The sequence below is a fragment of the Delphinus delphis genome, chromosome 4, assembly GCF_949987515.2.
Source record: "Delphinus delphis chromosome 4, mDelDel1.2, whole genome shotgun sequence".
Taxonomy (NCBI): Eukaryota; Metazoa; Chordata; class Mammalia; order Artiodactyla; family Delphinidae; genus Delphinus; species Delphinus delphis.
This window is the reverse complement of record NC_082686.1, coordinates 119,019,444-119,034,467: the sequence shown is the minus strand read 5'-3', so window position 1 is coordinate 119,034,467 and position 15,024 is coordinate 119,019,444. Positions and strand designations below refer to the sequence as shown.

At 37.4% G+C, this 15,024-nt stretch overlaps 1 protein-coding gene across 2 annotated transcripts in view; it reads left to right on the top strand.

Moving 5' to 3' along the window:
• The window catches only part of XRN1 (5'-3' exoribonuclease 1), a 101,197-nt gene that overhangs the window by 69,771 nt on the left and 16,402 nt on the right, over window positions 1-15,024 (top strand). For both annotated transcript variants that reach the window (XM_060011367.1, XM_060011366.1), the window contains exons 30-33: window positions 1,421-1,490; window positions 4,056-4,263; window positions 5,803-5,898; window positions 12,412-12,514. In XM_060011367.1, the coding sequence (XP_059867350.1) occupies window positions 1,421-1,490; window positions 4,056-4,263; window positions 5,803-5,898; window positions 12,412-12,514 (477 nt within the window). The remainder of the gene's footprint in view (window positions 1-1,420; window positions 1,491-4,055; window positions 4,264-5,802; window positions 5,899-12,411; window positions 12,515-15,024) is intronic.

The following is a 15,024-nucleotide window of genomic DNA, read 5'->3' as shown; positions in this document are numbered from 1 at the left end:
TGGTAAGGGTCAGATGGGTGCAATGAAGCAACCCTCCTGCTGCTATCTGTTCAGCCTCAGGCATTGGCAGTTCAAATGTTGAGCTTATTGGATTGTACTCTAATTAGATTGTCCTGAAAAAGCCTTAGAACTCTGATAACATAGAAGTTTCCTTTCTTCTGACAACCCCTATCAGTAGTAGTGACCACTTGGAATTTTGTCTTGACAAAAATTTTAAAGCTACATCTACTCTGAGTGGAAAAAGCTCTGTCATTGATTAACCATATCTGCCATGGACATGGAATATAAAGGGAAATATTTGTCTTACTGCCTTCAGCTGATACCTCATCTCCGTTGTCATCTCCACTAAAGGGGGTGAACAATCCTCTTATCAATAATCTTTTGAGTAAGTGGCTTCTCCCTCAGACGGGAAACAGGAACTTAGAAAGTGGACCTTAAGCCTTCAGAGGAGAAACTCCTGCCTCCCATTGAGCCCCACTTTCTTGGGTTTAGATTTTAGGTAAAAGTGTCAGGTGAAAGGTACAGCTAGATGGGGGAGAATGAGTAAGCTCTGCAGGCCTGGTTTCATTTGGGCAATGAGGGACCAAGAATGAGGGACCAAGAATGAGGGACCAAGAATGAGGGAAACATCCCCCAACCCCTAACATAGTATCAGGTATGGTATTAGCATTCTCCCGAGAAACAGAACCAATAGCGTGGAAAGGGGTGGGGATAGAGATGGGGAGAGAGAGAGAGAGAGAGAGAGAGAGAGACAGAGTCAATTCTAAAGTTATGTGATAGACTCTATTATTAATTTGGGCTTAGAATTCAAATATTATTATAGTTAATTATTTCACTTTATCTTGGCATTTTAGTAAATTTAAACTTTCCAGTTATATCCCATCATCCTCTCTGCCAAAATTTATTCTTTTCTGTTCCTCCTTAAGTTTATTGCACCACAGTCTTTCTCACGTGTCTCATGTCTCAGTCATGCCATCCATTAACTACCAAGTCATCTCAGCCAGAACTTCGGAGTAGTCTTTGACATCTCTGTTCTTTTTGTCTACACAGGTCACAAACTCCTGCCAGTTCTATCTAGTAGTATATCCGTTCTCTCCATTCTGTTCCTTTCATTACTGCCATGTCTTCAAATCTTCATTTCCTTTGTCTGATTGTAAGACCTTCTAAACCGCAAATTCCAAAGTTATCTCTTATTTACTCTCTTTTTATGAATAATTTCCAACATACAGCAAAACAGAGAGAAAAATATAATTAATTCTCACAGCATCTAATTTAAAATAGTATTATTTTACTCTGTGAGCTTATTTTCTTTTCATTCACTCTCTGTATTGATAGTTGTAGTGCTTCTTATCCCCCAAAAACTTACATGCTGATTTTTCTTTTATCGTATGATTTTTCAGTCTCTCTCTTTTTTAAACAGCTAATAGAGAAGCTGATGTACTATTTGAAGTGTTATTTGATGAAGAATTTCCTGGAGGTTTAACAATAAGGTTTGTATTTCCAGATGATAATTATACTTTGTAAATATGCCCATGTGGCCAATAACTACATTACTTGTTTATTTGTCCACAATTTCAGTTCCTAGTATGTACAAGACATCGTACTTGCTACCAGGAGTGTAACAGTGAATAAGACAGACATGGTTTCTACCCTCATGGAGCTTTCATTTTAGTAGGGGGGATACATTGAGTTGGCCAAAAAGTTCGCTCGGGTTTTTTGTAAGATGGTACCAAAAACCCGAACGAACTTTTTGGCCAACCCAATAATTAACTTACTACAATATTAATTTTTTAATTAAAATGTGACAAGTGCTGGGAAGAAGTATTTCAGGTGTCTATAAGAGTATGATCTGTCCTGAGAGTTCTAGAAAGGCTTTCTTTAAGCAGTGACGTTTAAAATGGGACATGAAGAATAGGTAACTGGAGGAAGAGTGACAAGTGGTCAGGAAGAAAGAATAGCATATGCAACAGAGGACATTTTCACTCATTTAAAAACTAAAAGAATGCAGGTGTGTCAACTTCAGCAACTGTGTAAGATTAGAGTAAGGGAGAAGAGCAAGGACCACACTACGCAGGAACTGGTAAGCCACTTTCAGGACATGCTAAGGATCTTGGTATCATGGTCTTTATCATTAAAGCAATGTGAAGCCATCAAAATCAGAAATGTGACATGATCAGATTTGCATTTTTTTTAAGGTTAAATAACTTGAGGAATAGAAATGTTCTTTGAATTGAGTGACATTTTAAGTCTTTGTCATTTGTTTTAGTGGAGTTGTGGGTGCTCAAGCTAGATTGGGTTGGTTTGAGGAGTGAATGGCAGGTGTAACAAGGGAGGCAAGAAACTGAGCTGACCCTTGAGAAGTTTGACCATGAAGGGGAGAAAAGATAACTGGGGGTGAGGAGGTTTAAAGGAAGAGGATTGGATTGTTTGTTTTTAATTTAACATGGCGGAGACTTGTTCAAATCTATTTTGGGGAGCATTAATAGAAAGAAAGTTTAAAATTATAGGAAAAAGATCATGTTAGAATGAGAGGTGCCATGGAATATTAGAAAGTGTGGGCTCTTTCACTTAACCTTTGTGTTACCTTAGGTAGGTTAGTTAAAAGCATTCTGACCCTCAATTTCCTCATCTATAATGAAGATGTGCACTTCACTAGGTGATTGTGAGGGTTAAATGAAATCCTTTCCAGTTTTCCTTTCTCCCTTCTAAACACCAACTGGAAAACTGAACTGAAGTTAGCTTAGTTTCTTTTTCTCCTCTGTTTTGATTAGTGGTAATTAAAATAAAAAATTAATTACCCTTATTTAGCCTATTTGCATAAAATCACAATCTTCAGTCCTTACAAGTAGTGATCACATTCAGAATACTATTATTGTTTTGCAACTTGAATGTGCCTATTACCCAAAGACTTTACTGTCTGCACTCTTTTTTTTTTTTTTTTTTTTTGTGGTACGTGGGCCTCTCACTGCTGCGGCCTCTCCCGTTGCGGAGCACAGGCTCCGGACGCACAGGCTCAGCGGCCATGGCTCACGGGCCCAGCCGCTCCGCAGCTTGTGGGATCCTCCCGGACCGGGGCACGAACCCGCGTGACCTGCATCGGCAGGTGGACTCTCAACCACTGCGCCACCAGGGAAGCCCTACTGTCTGCACTCTTAAATGCAGCAGCAGGGTCTGGATCCCATATCTGATTTTATTTTTCATGAAAATGTTTGATTACCAATAACTTTAGGCAAAATAACTTTGAAATATATTTTTAGGATGATTAACTTTTTTCTCAGGGTTTTTTTTTTCCTCTCCTAGGTAGAGACACCGGATTTCTTGACTGACTGAGAGCTGTGTAAAAGATTACATGCCTGCAATATATTCATTTCTATAATGCAGAATCTTAAACTATAGTTCTCACAAAAATATTTTCTAGAAATCTTACAAAGATTTCTCATGAAGGAATTCTACTTCCCCATGATCTCAGAATATAAGAAAATTACTTTCTAAAGAGGTGATAGAGTTGAAAACTTTTGACCAGAGAAGGCTTATTTTAATATCTAAACACTTTTATCAAGGCCAGGAAGGAAGGAAATTGCAAATACTTGTCTCTTAGCCTTCCCAGTTCTGGAACATTAAGATGGGAAGATGAGGATAAAAAGAACTGGACTCAACAATTGATCAGGAGACAAAAGTGATCAAAGCTAACATTTGCCCTGTTGCATAGGTAGAGCCACACTAGCTCCACACGGGGTAGCTTCATAACCTTTTAAAGAAGTTTGACATTTAATTCATGAATTTTTGGTTAACTCAGCTATTATGTTGCAAGCCTTCTGAGGACAAACTAACACACACACACCTCTACACATACAACTATACCTCTAGAACATTTTCAGAAACTTTTCAGAAATCTTATAAATTGAGATCTTTCTATGATTTCAAGTTCCTTTACTGAATTTAAAAGTAATATTTCTTAATTAGGATTACGGACTGTCCACCCCAAAATTATTTGATTCTTTTAGCTCCCTTTAGTATTAATTTCCTCTGACCCTGATAAAACTTTTTACCTTTAGGTGCTCACCTGGTAGAGGTTATCGACTGCCAACAAGTGCCTTGGTGAACCTGTCTCATGGGAGTCGCTCTGAAACAGGAAATCAGAAGTTGACAGCCATTGTGAAACCACAGCCAGCTGTGAATCACTATAGCTCAAGTTCATCAATTTCATCTGGGCATTTGGGAGGTCTGAACCATTCCCCTCAATCACTTTTTGTTCCTACTCAAGTAAGACTTTTATTTAAATAATGATCTTGAAAATATCTGTTTTCTCTTTGTATATTTACTTGGTAGACTAACACTTATTTTGTCTTATATCACCCAAATGTCCTATATTATCTCCTACAAAATGACATTAATTTGAAAGGTAAGGGAGAGGACTATATCATGTTTATCAAAGGCAATTTTCAAATTCCCACCATATAACTCATGGGTGATTTCCTTTATTTCATCTTCCTCAGGGCAAAACTTGAATTGTTTTGTGTGAGATACTTAACTTTATTTAATTCCATGGCCCCAAATTTTAACCAAACTTTTTGTTTTGTTTGTTTTGTTTTGTTTTTAAACATCTTTATTGGAGTATAATTGCTTTACATTGTTGTGTTAGTTGCTGCTGTATAACAAAGTGAATCAGCTATATGCATACATATATCCCCATATCCCCTCCCTCTTGAGCCTCCCTCCCACCCTCCCTATCCCACCCCTCTAGGTGGTCACAGAGCACTGAGCTGATCTCCCTGTGCTATGCAGCTGCTTCCCACTAGCTATCTGTTTTACATTTAACCAAACTTTTTAATCCAAATAGCACATGTTTATTATAGACTAATTAGAAAACAGATAAGTAGATGATAACAAAGGAAACAAGCAAAAATCCTCTCAAATCTCATAGGTAACCACTGTCAAATTTTGTTGCATATTTTTCTAGATTTTTAATTTGCATGAAATCAGTTCTCCATAAGTAATAGCTGATTTTTTTAATCAGATTATTTTTGTGTAAGATAAAAAATTTTTTAATTTTTTTAAAATTTTATTTATCTTTGGCTGCATTGGGTCTTCGTTGCTGCACGCAGGCTTTCAGCGAGCCTAGTTGCAGCGAGAGGGGGCTACTTTGTTGTGGTGCACAGCCTTCTCATTGCAGTGGCTTTTCTTGTTGCGGAGCACAGGCTCTAGGTGCACGGGCTTCAGTAGTTACAGCACGTGGGCCCTATAACATGCGGGCTTCAGTAGTTGCGGCGCGTGGGCTCAATAGTTGTGGTGCATGGGCTCTAGAACACAGGCTCAGTAGTTGTGGTGCAGGGGTTTGGTTGCTCCACGGCATGTGGGATCTTCCTGGACCAGTGATCGAACCTGTGTCCCCTGCATTGGAGGTGGATTCTTAACCACTGAGCCGCTAGGGAAGTCCCAAAAATTTTTTAAATAAATATTATTAAATATTAGCTTGAATAAGATAATATGCCAGTACACTGGAAGACCAAAAAAAAATCTTCTGGTGGGATATTGATTCAGTATAATCTTTTATAGCATTTGTTATGCTTTAAATATTTTTTAATAACCAATTACGTCTGTAGAAGAACATTTTCACTCCAGCAGTATACTTTTATGGTTACTATACAGAGCTCCAGAAAAAAAGAACTAAGATAACAGATAATGAAATTTAAATATCCTGTCTACTGCTAAATAGCTTTAATAAATAAATTATTTGATTTTTAGTCTGAATCTTTATTTTTTCATGTTTCAGTTTTCCTTAAGTTTTTTGTACTTTCCCAGGTACCTGCTAAAGATGATGATGAATTTTGCAACATTTGGCAATCCTTACAGGGATCTGGAAAGGTTCAACACTTTCAGCCACCTCTACAAGAGAAGGTTAGTATACCTTGCTTGATGGACATTTAATTTTTTTTAATTTATTTTATATTTCTATTTTAGGTATGCAGTGATTACTTTTCCTCCTGAAATCTCATAAAATAGAAATAACACTTTGATCTTGAATTTTCATAGTTCTCTTAGGCTACATGTGTTTTTGGACTAATGAGTAAGAATGTAGACAATTTTTCTTTTTAATAAAGGCTTTAATGGCACTCATTAACTTATTCACTTCCACTTGAATATATAGCTTTATGCTGGCAGTTGGTTGTCTTAGATGTGAATGAGCAAATTCACATTCCTTGATAGAGTTTAAGAAAAGGAAAGAAATTCTGCTGAAAGAGTAGACTCAGGCACCAAAAAAAAGGAAAAAGAAAAGGAATGAATTCCTACTACATTTTTTGCTAATTACTAACCTAACTTCTCAGCTTAGGTCAAAAAGGAATGTCCTCTCAGGTTTATAAACCAGTAGCCTGCACCATGAGGGCCTAATTTATTCTAATGTCCCCCCGTGATGGTGGCATCATCAGTGCTAGGGAGGGGAAAATAGCAAAGGGAATGTTCGTAAAGTAAACATGAAACGTGAGAGTGACAACAACACTGTAAGTCAACTGTACTTAAGTTTTTAAATAAATAATAATAAAGTGGGAAAAATAATCTAAACAAAGTAAAAAAAAAAGTGAGAGTTACAACGCACAGGTCACTTCTGCCAATATGCTCTTTTAAGTTTTCCTTAGATCATTCATAAATCTTTCTACATAAATGTAATCCATAACCAGATTTTTTAACCCTCTTTTCCTCTCTCATTTATTTAATATGGCTAATTCCTCAAGAGTGCTTTTTTATCATTCATTCAACGTGTATTTATTAAGTGCCTACCATGTGCCAGGCATTGTTCTATGCACTGAGAATATAGCTGCAAACAAAACAAAAATCCTGGCTCTCATACAGTTAGTACTGTAGGGAGGAAAGGACAATAAATAAGACCAAAAAAATGGTATATTAGATGATAATATAAGTTTGAGAAAAATTGCAGGGAAGCAGGATAGGGAATTTTGGGGAGGGGGAAGGCAAGGTTTTTCAGGGTTTTTGTTTTTGTTTTCTTATTGTTGGTTTTTTAGGGGGGTTTTTGTTTTTTTTTTTTTTTTGCTTTGTTGATTTGTTTTCTGGTTTGGGTTTTTTTTTTAATTTTGGTTGTGCTGGGTCTTGGTTGCAGCAGGCAGGCTCCTTAGTTGCAGCTCATCAGCTCCTTAGTTGCAGCAGGTGGGCTCCTTAGTTGCAGCTCATCAGCTCCTTAGTTGCGGCACATGGGCTTCTGAGTTGCAGCAGGCAGTTTCCTTAGTTGCAGCTCACAGGCTCCTTAGTTGCGATTTACTGGCTTCCTAGTTGCAGCACATGGACTCCTTAGTTGTGGCATGCGAACTCTAAGTTGCAGCATGCATGTGAGATCTAGTTCCCGGACCAGGGATCGAACCCGGGCCCCCTGCCTTGGGAGTGTGGAGTCTTAACCACTGCACCACCAGGGAAATGCCCTGCAGTTTTAAGTGGAATGTTCAGGTAACATTTGAGCAAAGATTTGAACGAAATGAGGAGTGGATATACAGATATCTGAGGGGAGAGTATTCAAGACAAAGTCAAAGGCCCTGTTGGGGGTGGTGACCCCTGGCATACACAAGGATGAGGAGACCATTTGGCTGAATCAGTAGGGTGAGTTGTAGGAAATGGAATTAGAGAGGTAAGAGATTGATACTATGTAGGACCTCCTGGACCATTATAAGGACATTGGCTTTTTACTCAGTGAGATAGGGAATCAGCAGAGGGTTTTGCACAGCAGAGTGACATGATTTGACTTATATTTTAATAGGATCACTCTGCCTGCTATCTTGAGAATAGAATGTAGAGGAACCAAGGTGGAAACAGAGACTAGTTCAGAGACTATTGAAATCATCAAGATAGAGTTGATATTGACTTGGACCAGGATAGTAGGACCCTGTGAAAAGTGGTCAAATTCTAAACATATTTGGAAGGGATTTCCAGCTGATGATGAATTGGATATGCGGGTAAAAGAGAAAGAATGTATTAAAGGACGTGACTGTTAAGGCCTGGATAGAGGGGCTATTAACTGAGGTGGGAAAGACTGCAGATCTGGTAGGTTTGTGGGGGAAGATCAGGAGTTCAATTTTGTTAAGTTTGAGATGTATACTAAACATTTAAGAAGAGTTATTGGAGTTAGATACTTGAGTGGAGATGTAGAGTTGGACATTGAGTCTGAAGGTCATCAATGTTGTCCAGGCTGGAGAGAGAAATTTGGGAATCATTATATACATATATATGTATATACACCCACACATATACATATATGTGTGTATATGTGCATATGTGCATATATGTGTATATATCTATATCTATTTATCTATATCCAAGAAAGTGGATAGATAGAAAAAAAGTTCAACAACTTAGCCTTAGAGCATTCCATCCTTCAAGAGTCAGTGAGACTAGGTGGAACTAACAAAGAAGACTGAGAAGGAATGGCTGGTGACGGGAAGAAAATCAGGGAAGGGTGGTTTCTAGATGCCACGTGAAGAACAGATGTCAGAGAGAACAGAGTAATCAACTGTGTCAAACGCTGCTGATGGATCAATTAAGATGAAAACTGAGAATTGACTATGCACAGAATTTAGCACACGCAGGCCATTGGGAACCTTGACAAGAACAGTTTCAGTTAAGTGATAGGAGCGAAATACTGATTTGCGTGGGTTTAAGAGAAAAGAGGAAGAGAGAAATTGGAGGCAGCAAATATGGATAATTCTTTCAAGGAGTTTTGCTCTAAGAGAAAACATTACCCCGAGTCTCTCCTCTTTCCTTTCCCTATTTGTTCAGGTTCTTTGTTAACCTCTGTTCTTCCAGCCTTTCACTGGGGGCTGTTCCCTAAAACGCAACAGTTTTCTTTTCCCTTTTGCCTTATTCCTTGACTGGTGACTTTGGGTCTTTCTTCTCTGCTAATTAACACTTAATCTATGTCTCTAATTCCAACCTCTCAATCAAGATCTAACCCAATATCTCCAACTTTCTAGAAGACAGGTATAGATGGATGCTCCGCCATCACCTCGACTTCAGGATGTCTCACAACTGACCTCATCTAAAGCCTCTTCTCTTATCCTTATTTTCTAACGCAACCATTTACTCAGGCATATAATCTGAAAAGCATGAAGTCAAAAATTTTTGCTTCTTCTCTCTAACATTTTTTGCATTGAATCCCCAAATCTTTTTACCCCTTCTCAGTTTTTACAACTGGACCTTAAATTGTCATCCCAGCCCTAGATTAACCTCCTATCTGTGCTTCCTGTTTCTTATGTCTTTCCTTTCTAGTCCTTCTTACATAGTACTTCCTACCTAATCTTTCCTAAAGAGCCTTTCACCAGTGTTGCTCAATCATGGCATAATTGAGCAACGTATCTAATAATAAGGACTCCTGCTTTTGAACTCAGTTTATGCCCTGTGGCAGTGTAGTGAAGATAAATCTGGTATTAGACTCAGAATCAGGAAATTGGGTTTTGTGCCTCAAGTTGCACAAATCTGATTTCCCTGGGCTTCTGTGGCCTCGTGTATAAAATTACGGCTTGGACTTAGATGAACTCTGAGGTCTTTTCCAGCCCTCAAATAGTGTTGTTCAAATACTCTAGAATGTATAGGGCTTCCTGTTTAATAGTAGTGGAATTCAACCTCAACTCAAACTAATATTTAGGGCTTCTATAATCCAACTCTGCCTAGTTCTTATATAAAGTATGTCAACTATTTGGTAAAATGGTTTGTTCTAATCAGATTGGTCTCCTAACTTTCCCTTTCCCATAAACAGGTAATTTCCACTTCAGATTCTGTGTTTGCATTGTTCCTTCCACTTAGGATGCCCTTTCCTCTCTCACTGCCAAAAAGTCTACTAGCTATGACCACCAATTTCCTTGAGATGGAATGCCACACTTGATATTATATTTCCTCAGAATCTTCTGTATGTATCTCTTATTATTAGGTGCTATTTCATTATTTATATCAGCTGAACACTCCCATGTTTTATGTCTTGTATATTCTAAGAATTATGAGCCACCACATACAACACTTATATCCATGAAGCCTTAATAAGCAGCCTGGAATTCATCTGATAAGCAAATTATAGAGAACTCAACATGATTTTTTTTTATAAAAAAAGGTATTCATGCTTCTGGAAAAGGCAAAACTATAGAGTCAGTAAAAATATCAGTGGTTGCCAGAGATTATTGGGAATGGGAGAGATGAATTGGTGGAGCACAGAAGATTTTTAGAGCATTGAATATGCTCTGTATGATACTATAGTGATGGACATATGTCGTTACACACTTGTCCAAACCCATAGAATATACAACACCAAGAGTGAACCCAATGTAAAATAAGGACTTGGGGTAACAATTATATGTCATTGTAGGTTCATCAGTTGTCACAAATGCACCACTCCAGTGGGGATGTTGATAATGGGGAAGGCTATGCATGTGTGGGGCGGGAGGTATAGGGGAAATCTCTGTACCTTCCTCTCAGTATTGGTGTGAACCTAAAACTGCTCTTTCAAAAAGTCTTTAAGGGCTTCTGGTGGCGCAGTGGTTAAGAATCCACCTGCCAACGCAGGGGACACGGGTTCGAGCCCTGGTCTGGGAAGGTCCCACATGCCGCAGAGCAACTAAGCCTGTGCGCCACAACTACTGAGCCTGTGCTCTAGAGCCCACGAGCCACAACTACTGAGCCCGTGTGTCACAACTACTGAAGCCCACGCGCCTAGAGCCCGTGCTTCGCCACAAGAGAAGCCACCGCAATGAGAAGCCCACTCACCGCAACAAAGAGTAGCCCCCGCTCGCCGCAACTAGAGAAAGCCCGTGCCCAGCAACAAAGACCCAACACAGCCAAAAATAAATAAATAAATTTATTTTTTTAAAAAAGTGTTTAAAAAAAATTCAAGTCTTTATTGGCAGAATATGGCAATGTGACTGACACAAATAGCTTTATGTAGACATCAAACAGAAGAACTCAAAAAAACATACTTAAAAGTAGGATATTTTCTTTCTAATTAAACTTAGGGCACTTTTTCTCTGAAATGGTACTGTGAACATGGGTTTTAGAGTTAGAGCTCAGATATCAGCTCTCCTATTTAGTTCTGTAACCAATTACATTATCACTTTGAGCCTCAGTTTACTCCTCTATAACATGGAATCAAAATACACCATAGCATTTTTATGATTATAGCATTATTATAATGATGTTAAGATAATGGATGCAAAGTACATCTTAACCATGCCTGGCACATAATAGACACACAGTATTCGTTCACACCAATTTATTGAACCTGCTGTTCTAATTCCCTTCTTTAGAGTCAGAATCCCTCACAAGCCATTGTGCTATGTGGATGGAAATCTCTTGGCCCTTTTTTTTAAAGAGTAAAGAGCCCTTTTTTTAAAAGAGTAAAGAGCCCTGGTAAAGAGCCCACATGTACCCAGTGTTCATTTGTCTGTGCTCAGAAAAAATTAAATAGGGCCCACCAAAAGCAAAATTGTGTAATCATTGTAAAGTGATTAATTTGTATTGAACATCTCCAGCCCCTACTTCTGCTTCCCCTTCCCACTTCAGCTGTGGCAAGTTATCTGTCTCTTTTTGCCTTCAGGTCTCTTCTCCCTATCAGAAAGCGAAAGGATCTGCTGTGATCTTTATATGAAACTTACTCATGTCATTTTGCTAATTTTGCCCATTCATGCACTGTCTCAATTACAGCAGCTTTATAATCAGTCTTGCTATCTGGTAATAGTCTTCCAGCAATTGAAAACCTTGACATTATAAATATTAATTAATAAAAATCAGATATTAGGGGAAAGGATGTGAAAGGGCTAATAATATCCTCAACTTTTATAACATAGGGACAGGAATGATGAATTTTTTAAAACTCTGATGGAAATTTTTAAAATAACGAAGTCAAGAAAATAGTATAATAAATCTACATGTACCCATCCTTTACCTTGAACATGTCCACTTCTGTTTCTTCCATGATACCTATTCATTTCCTATCCCCACATACCCCAGAGATAGGATTATTTTGAAGCAAATCTAGAGGGATCTTTAGAGGCTGATATTTCTGTTATGAAGAAACATTCACCTAAAGTTTAATCTTTAGTTTCTCTTTAACTTCAAAGAAAATTAGATTGAATTCTTTCTGTTGAAAGCATTTTTGTAAAATGATTGTTTTCTGTGTACCTTACTATCTAACTAATGCATAGAGAAACGTCTGGAGTGGTGATCGTAATGTTAATGGTTATTTTGGGGGCGGTAGAATTTGAGTGGTTTTCTTAAATTCTCTATACTTTTCTGCATTCCTTAAATCTTTTTCTAGTGAGCTCTATAACTTTTATAAAAATAATAAAGTATTTATTAAGCATTGAGGAAGAGAAGTAGTTTTAATTTTAAGAGTTTGTTTAAATCATTTATAAGAATTTTAATTTTCAGGGTGCAGTTCTACCTCAAGAAATAAGTCAAGTAACTCAACATCACAAATCTGGCTTTAATGAGAACAGCGTTAAGCAAAGAAAACATGAGCCTCACAGAAAATGTAAGTTATGAGTTAGAAAGTATACTTGTGGTGCTAACTGCTTCCTTTTATTTTTGTTAATTAACAGCTTTATTGAGTTATAATTCATACATGATAAAATTCATCCTTTTAAAGTATACAGTCAGTGTTTTTTGGTGTTTTCACAAAGTTGTACAACCAGTGCCACTGTCTAAATTTAGAACAATTTCATCTCCCCAAAAAGAAATACCATACTTATTAGTAGTGATTCCCCTAGCCCTGGCAACCACTAATTTACTTCTGCCTCTGTGGATTGACCTATTCTGGATATTTCCTGTAAACAGAACCATAAAATATGGGACCTTTGAGACTGGCTCCTTTCACTTGGCATAATCTTTTCAAGGTTCATCCATGTTGTAGCATGTATCAGTACTTCATTCCTTTTTACAGCTGAACAATATTCTATAGTATGAATACTACATTTTGTTTATCCATTCATCCATTGATGGACATTTGGATTGTTTCCACCTTTGGGCTGTAATAAATAATGCTGCTGTGGATGTTTATGTACAAGTTTTTGTGTGAACATATGTTTGCAGTTCTCTTGGGTATATATGAATGAATGGAATAATTGAGTCATGTGTTAACTCTATGCTTAACTTTTTGTGGAACTACCAAACTGTTTTCCAAAGTAGCTGTACCATTTTACATTCCCACCATCAATATATGAGGATCCAATTTCTCTACATCCTCTATAACACTTGTTATTATCCATCTTTTTTATTATAGCCATCTTAGTGAATGTAAAGTGGGGTCTCCTTGTGGTTTTCATTTGTAATTCATTAATGACTAATAGTGTTGAACATTTTTTCATGTGCTTATTGGCTGTTTGTATATCTTCTTTGGAGAAATATATATTCATATCCTTTGCTCATTTTAAAATTGGGTTGTCTTTTTATTCTTGTGTTGTAAGACTTCTTTTTATATTCTGTATCCTGTATGCTGAGCAGATATTTGATTTGCAAATATGTGCTCTTATTCTCTGGGTTGTCTTTTAACTTTTTATACAGTGTCCTTGAAGTACAAAAGTTTTTAATTTTCATCAAGTCTGATTTATCTGTTTTTTTCTACTTTTTCTTTGTTTGCTTATGCTTTAGGTATCATCTAAGAAACCATTGCCTAATTCAAGGTCACACAAATTTACACCTATGTTTTCTTCTAAGAGTGTTATAGTTTTAGCTCTAACATTTAGGTCCTTTTTTCATTTTTGAATAAGTATATACATGGTATGAGATAGGGGTCCGTATTCACTCTTTTGCATGTAGATATCTAGTTGTCCCAGAACTATTTGCTAAAAGACAGTTCTTTCCCCATTGAATTCTCTTTGCACTCCATTGAATTGTCTTGGCACCCTTGTCAGAAATCAATAGATGTATGGATTTATTTCTAGTTTGTCAATGCCATTTCACCTATCTATATGCCATCTTTTTGGAACAACACACCGTCTTCATTACCATAGCTTTGTTATCAGTTTTGAAATTGGGAAGTTTGAATCCTCCAACATTGTTTTTCTTTTTCAAGATTATTTTGTCTGTTCTGGTCTCTTGCATTGCCATATGAATTTTAGGATCAGCTTGTCTGTTTCTGCAAATATGGCAGCTGGAATTTTTATAGGGATCATATTGAGTCTGTAGACCACTTTGGGTAGTACTGTCATTTAGCAATATTAAGCCTTTCTACTCCTTTCAGTGATGTCTTGTAGTTTTCAGTGTACAAGTCTTGAACTTTTTTTGTTAAATTTATTTCTAAGTATTTTATTCTATGTAATACTATTGTCAGTGGAACTGTGTTCTTAATTTTGTGGGGGGGAGATTGTTCATTACTATTTATAGAAATAAAACTGACTTTTATATATTGACCTTGTATCCTCGCACCTTGTTGAACTTATTTATTTGCCCTAATTTTTTTGGCTTCTGCAAATAGAGATAGTTTTACTTCTTCCTATACAGTCTGGATGCCTTTTATTTATTTTTCTTGCCTAATTGCTGTGGATAAAACCACCAGTACAATGTTGAATAGCAGTGGTGTCACTTTTTATTTTCCTCCTTTTTGCAAGAATTCTTCCTTACCTTCCTCTCTTCCTTTCTTTTCCCCTCTCTGTTCCCTCTCTTCCCTTTCCTTCCCATCTTTGTCCCTTCCTTCCTCTCTCATTCCATCCCCTCCCTCCCCCTTCCATCCCTTCCCCTTACTTCTTTCCTCATCCTCTCTTTCCTCTTTTGTCTCTCCCTCTCTCCCTTCTTCCACCTTTTCTTCCTTCCTTCTTTTCTTTTTTCCCTTTCCTTCTTCCTCTTGTAATCCATCCTTTTCACTTTATTTCTGTTCCCATCATTTCCCCTTAACAGGAATACTAAAATAGCTTCCTGCTTGGTCTTTTACTCCTTCTACCTAGCTAATAAGCCACTGCCATACTATAATTTTCTTAAGGCACAATTCTGATCAGATTCCTACCAGCTCAAAACCTTTCTGTGATTGTGCCTATTGCCTACCAGTGT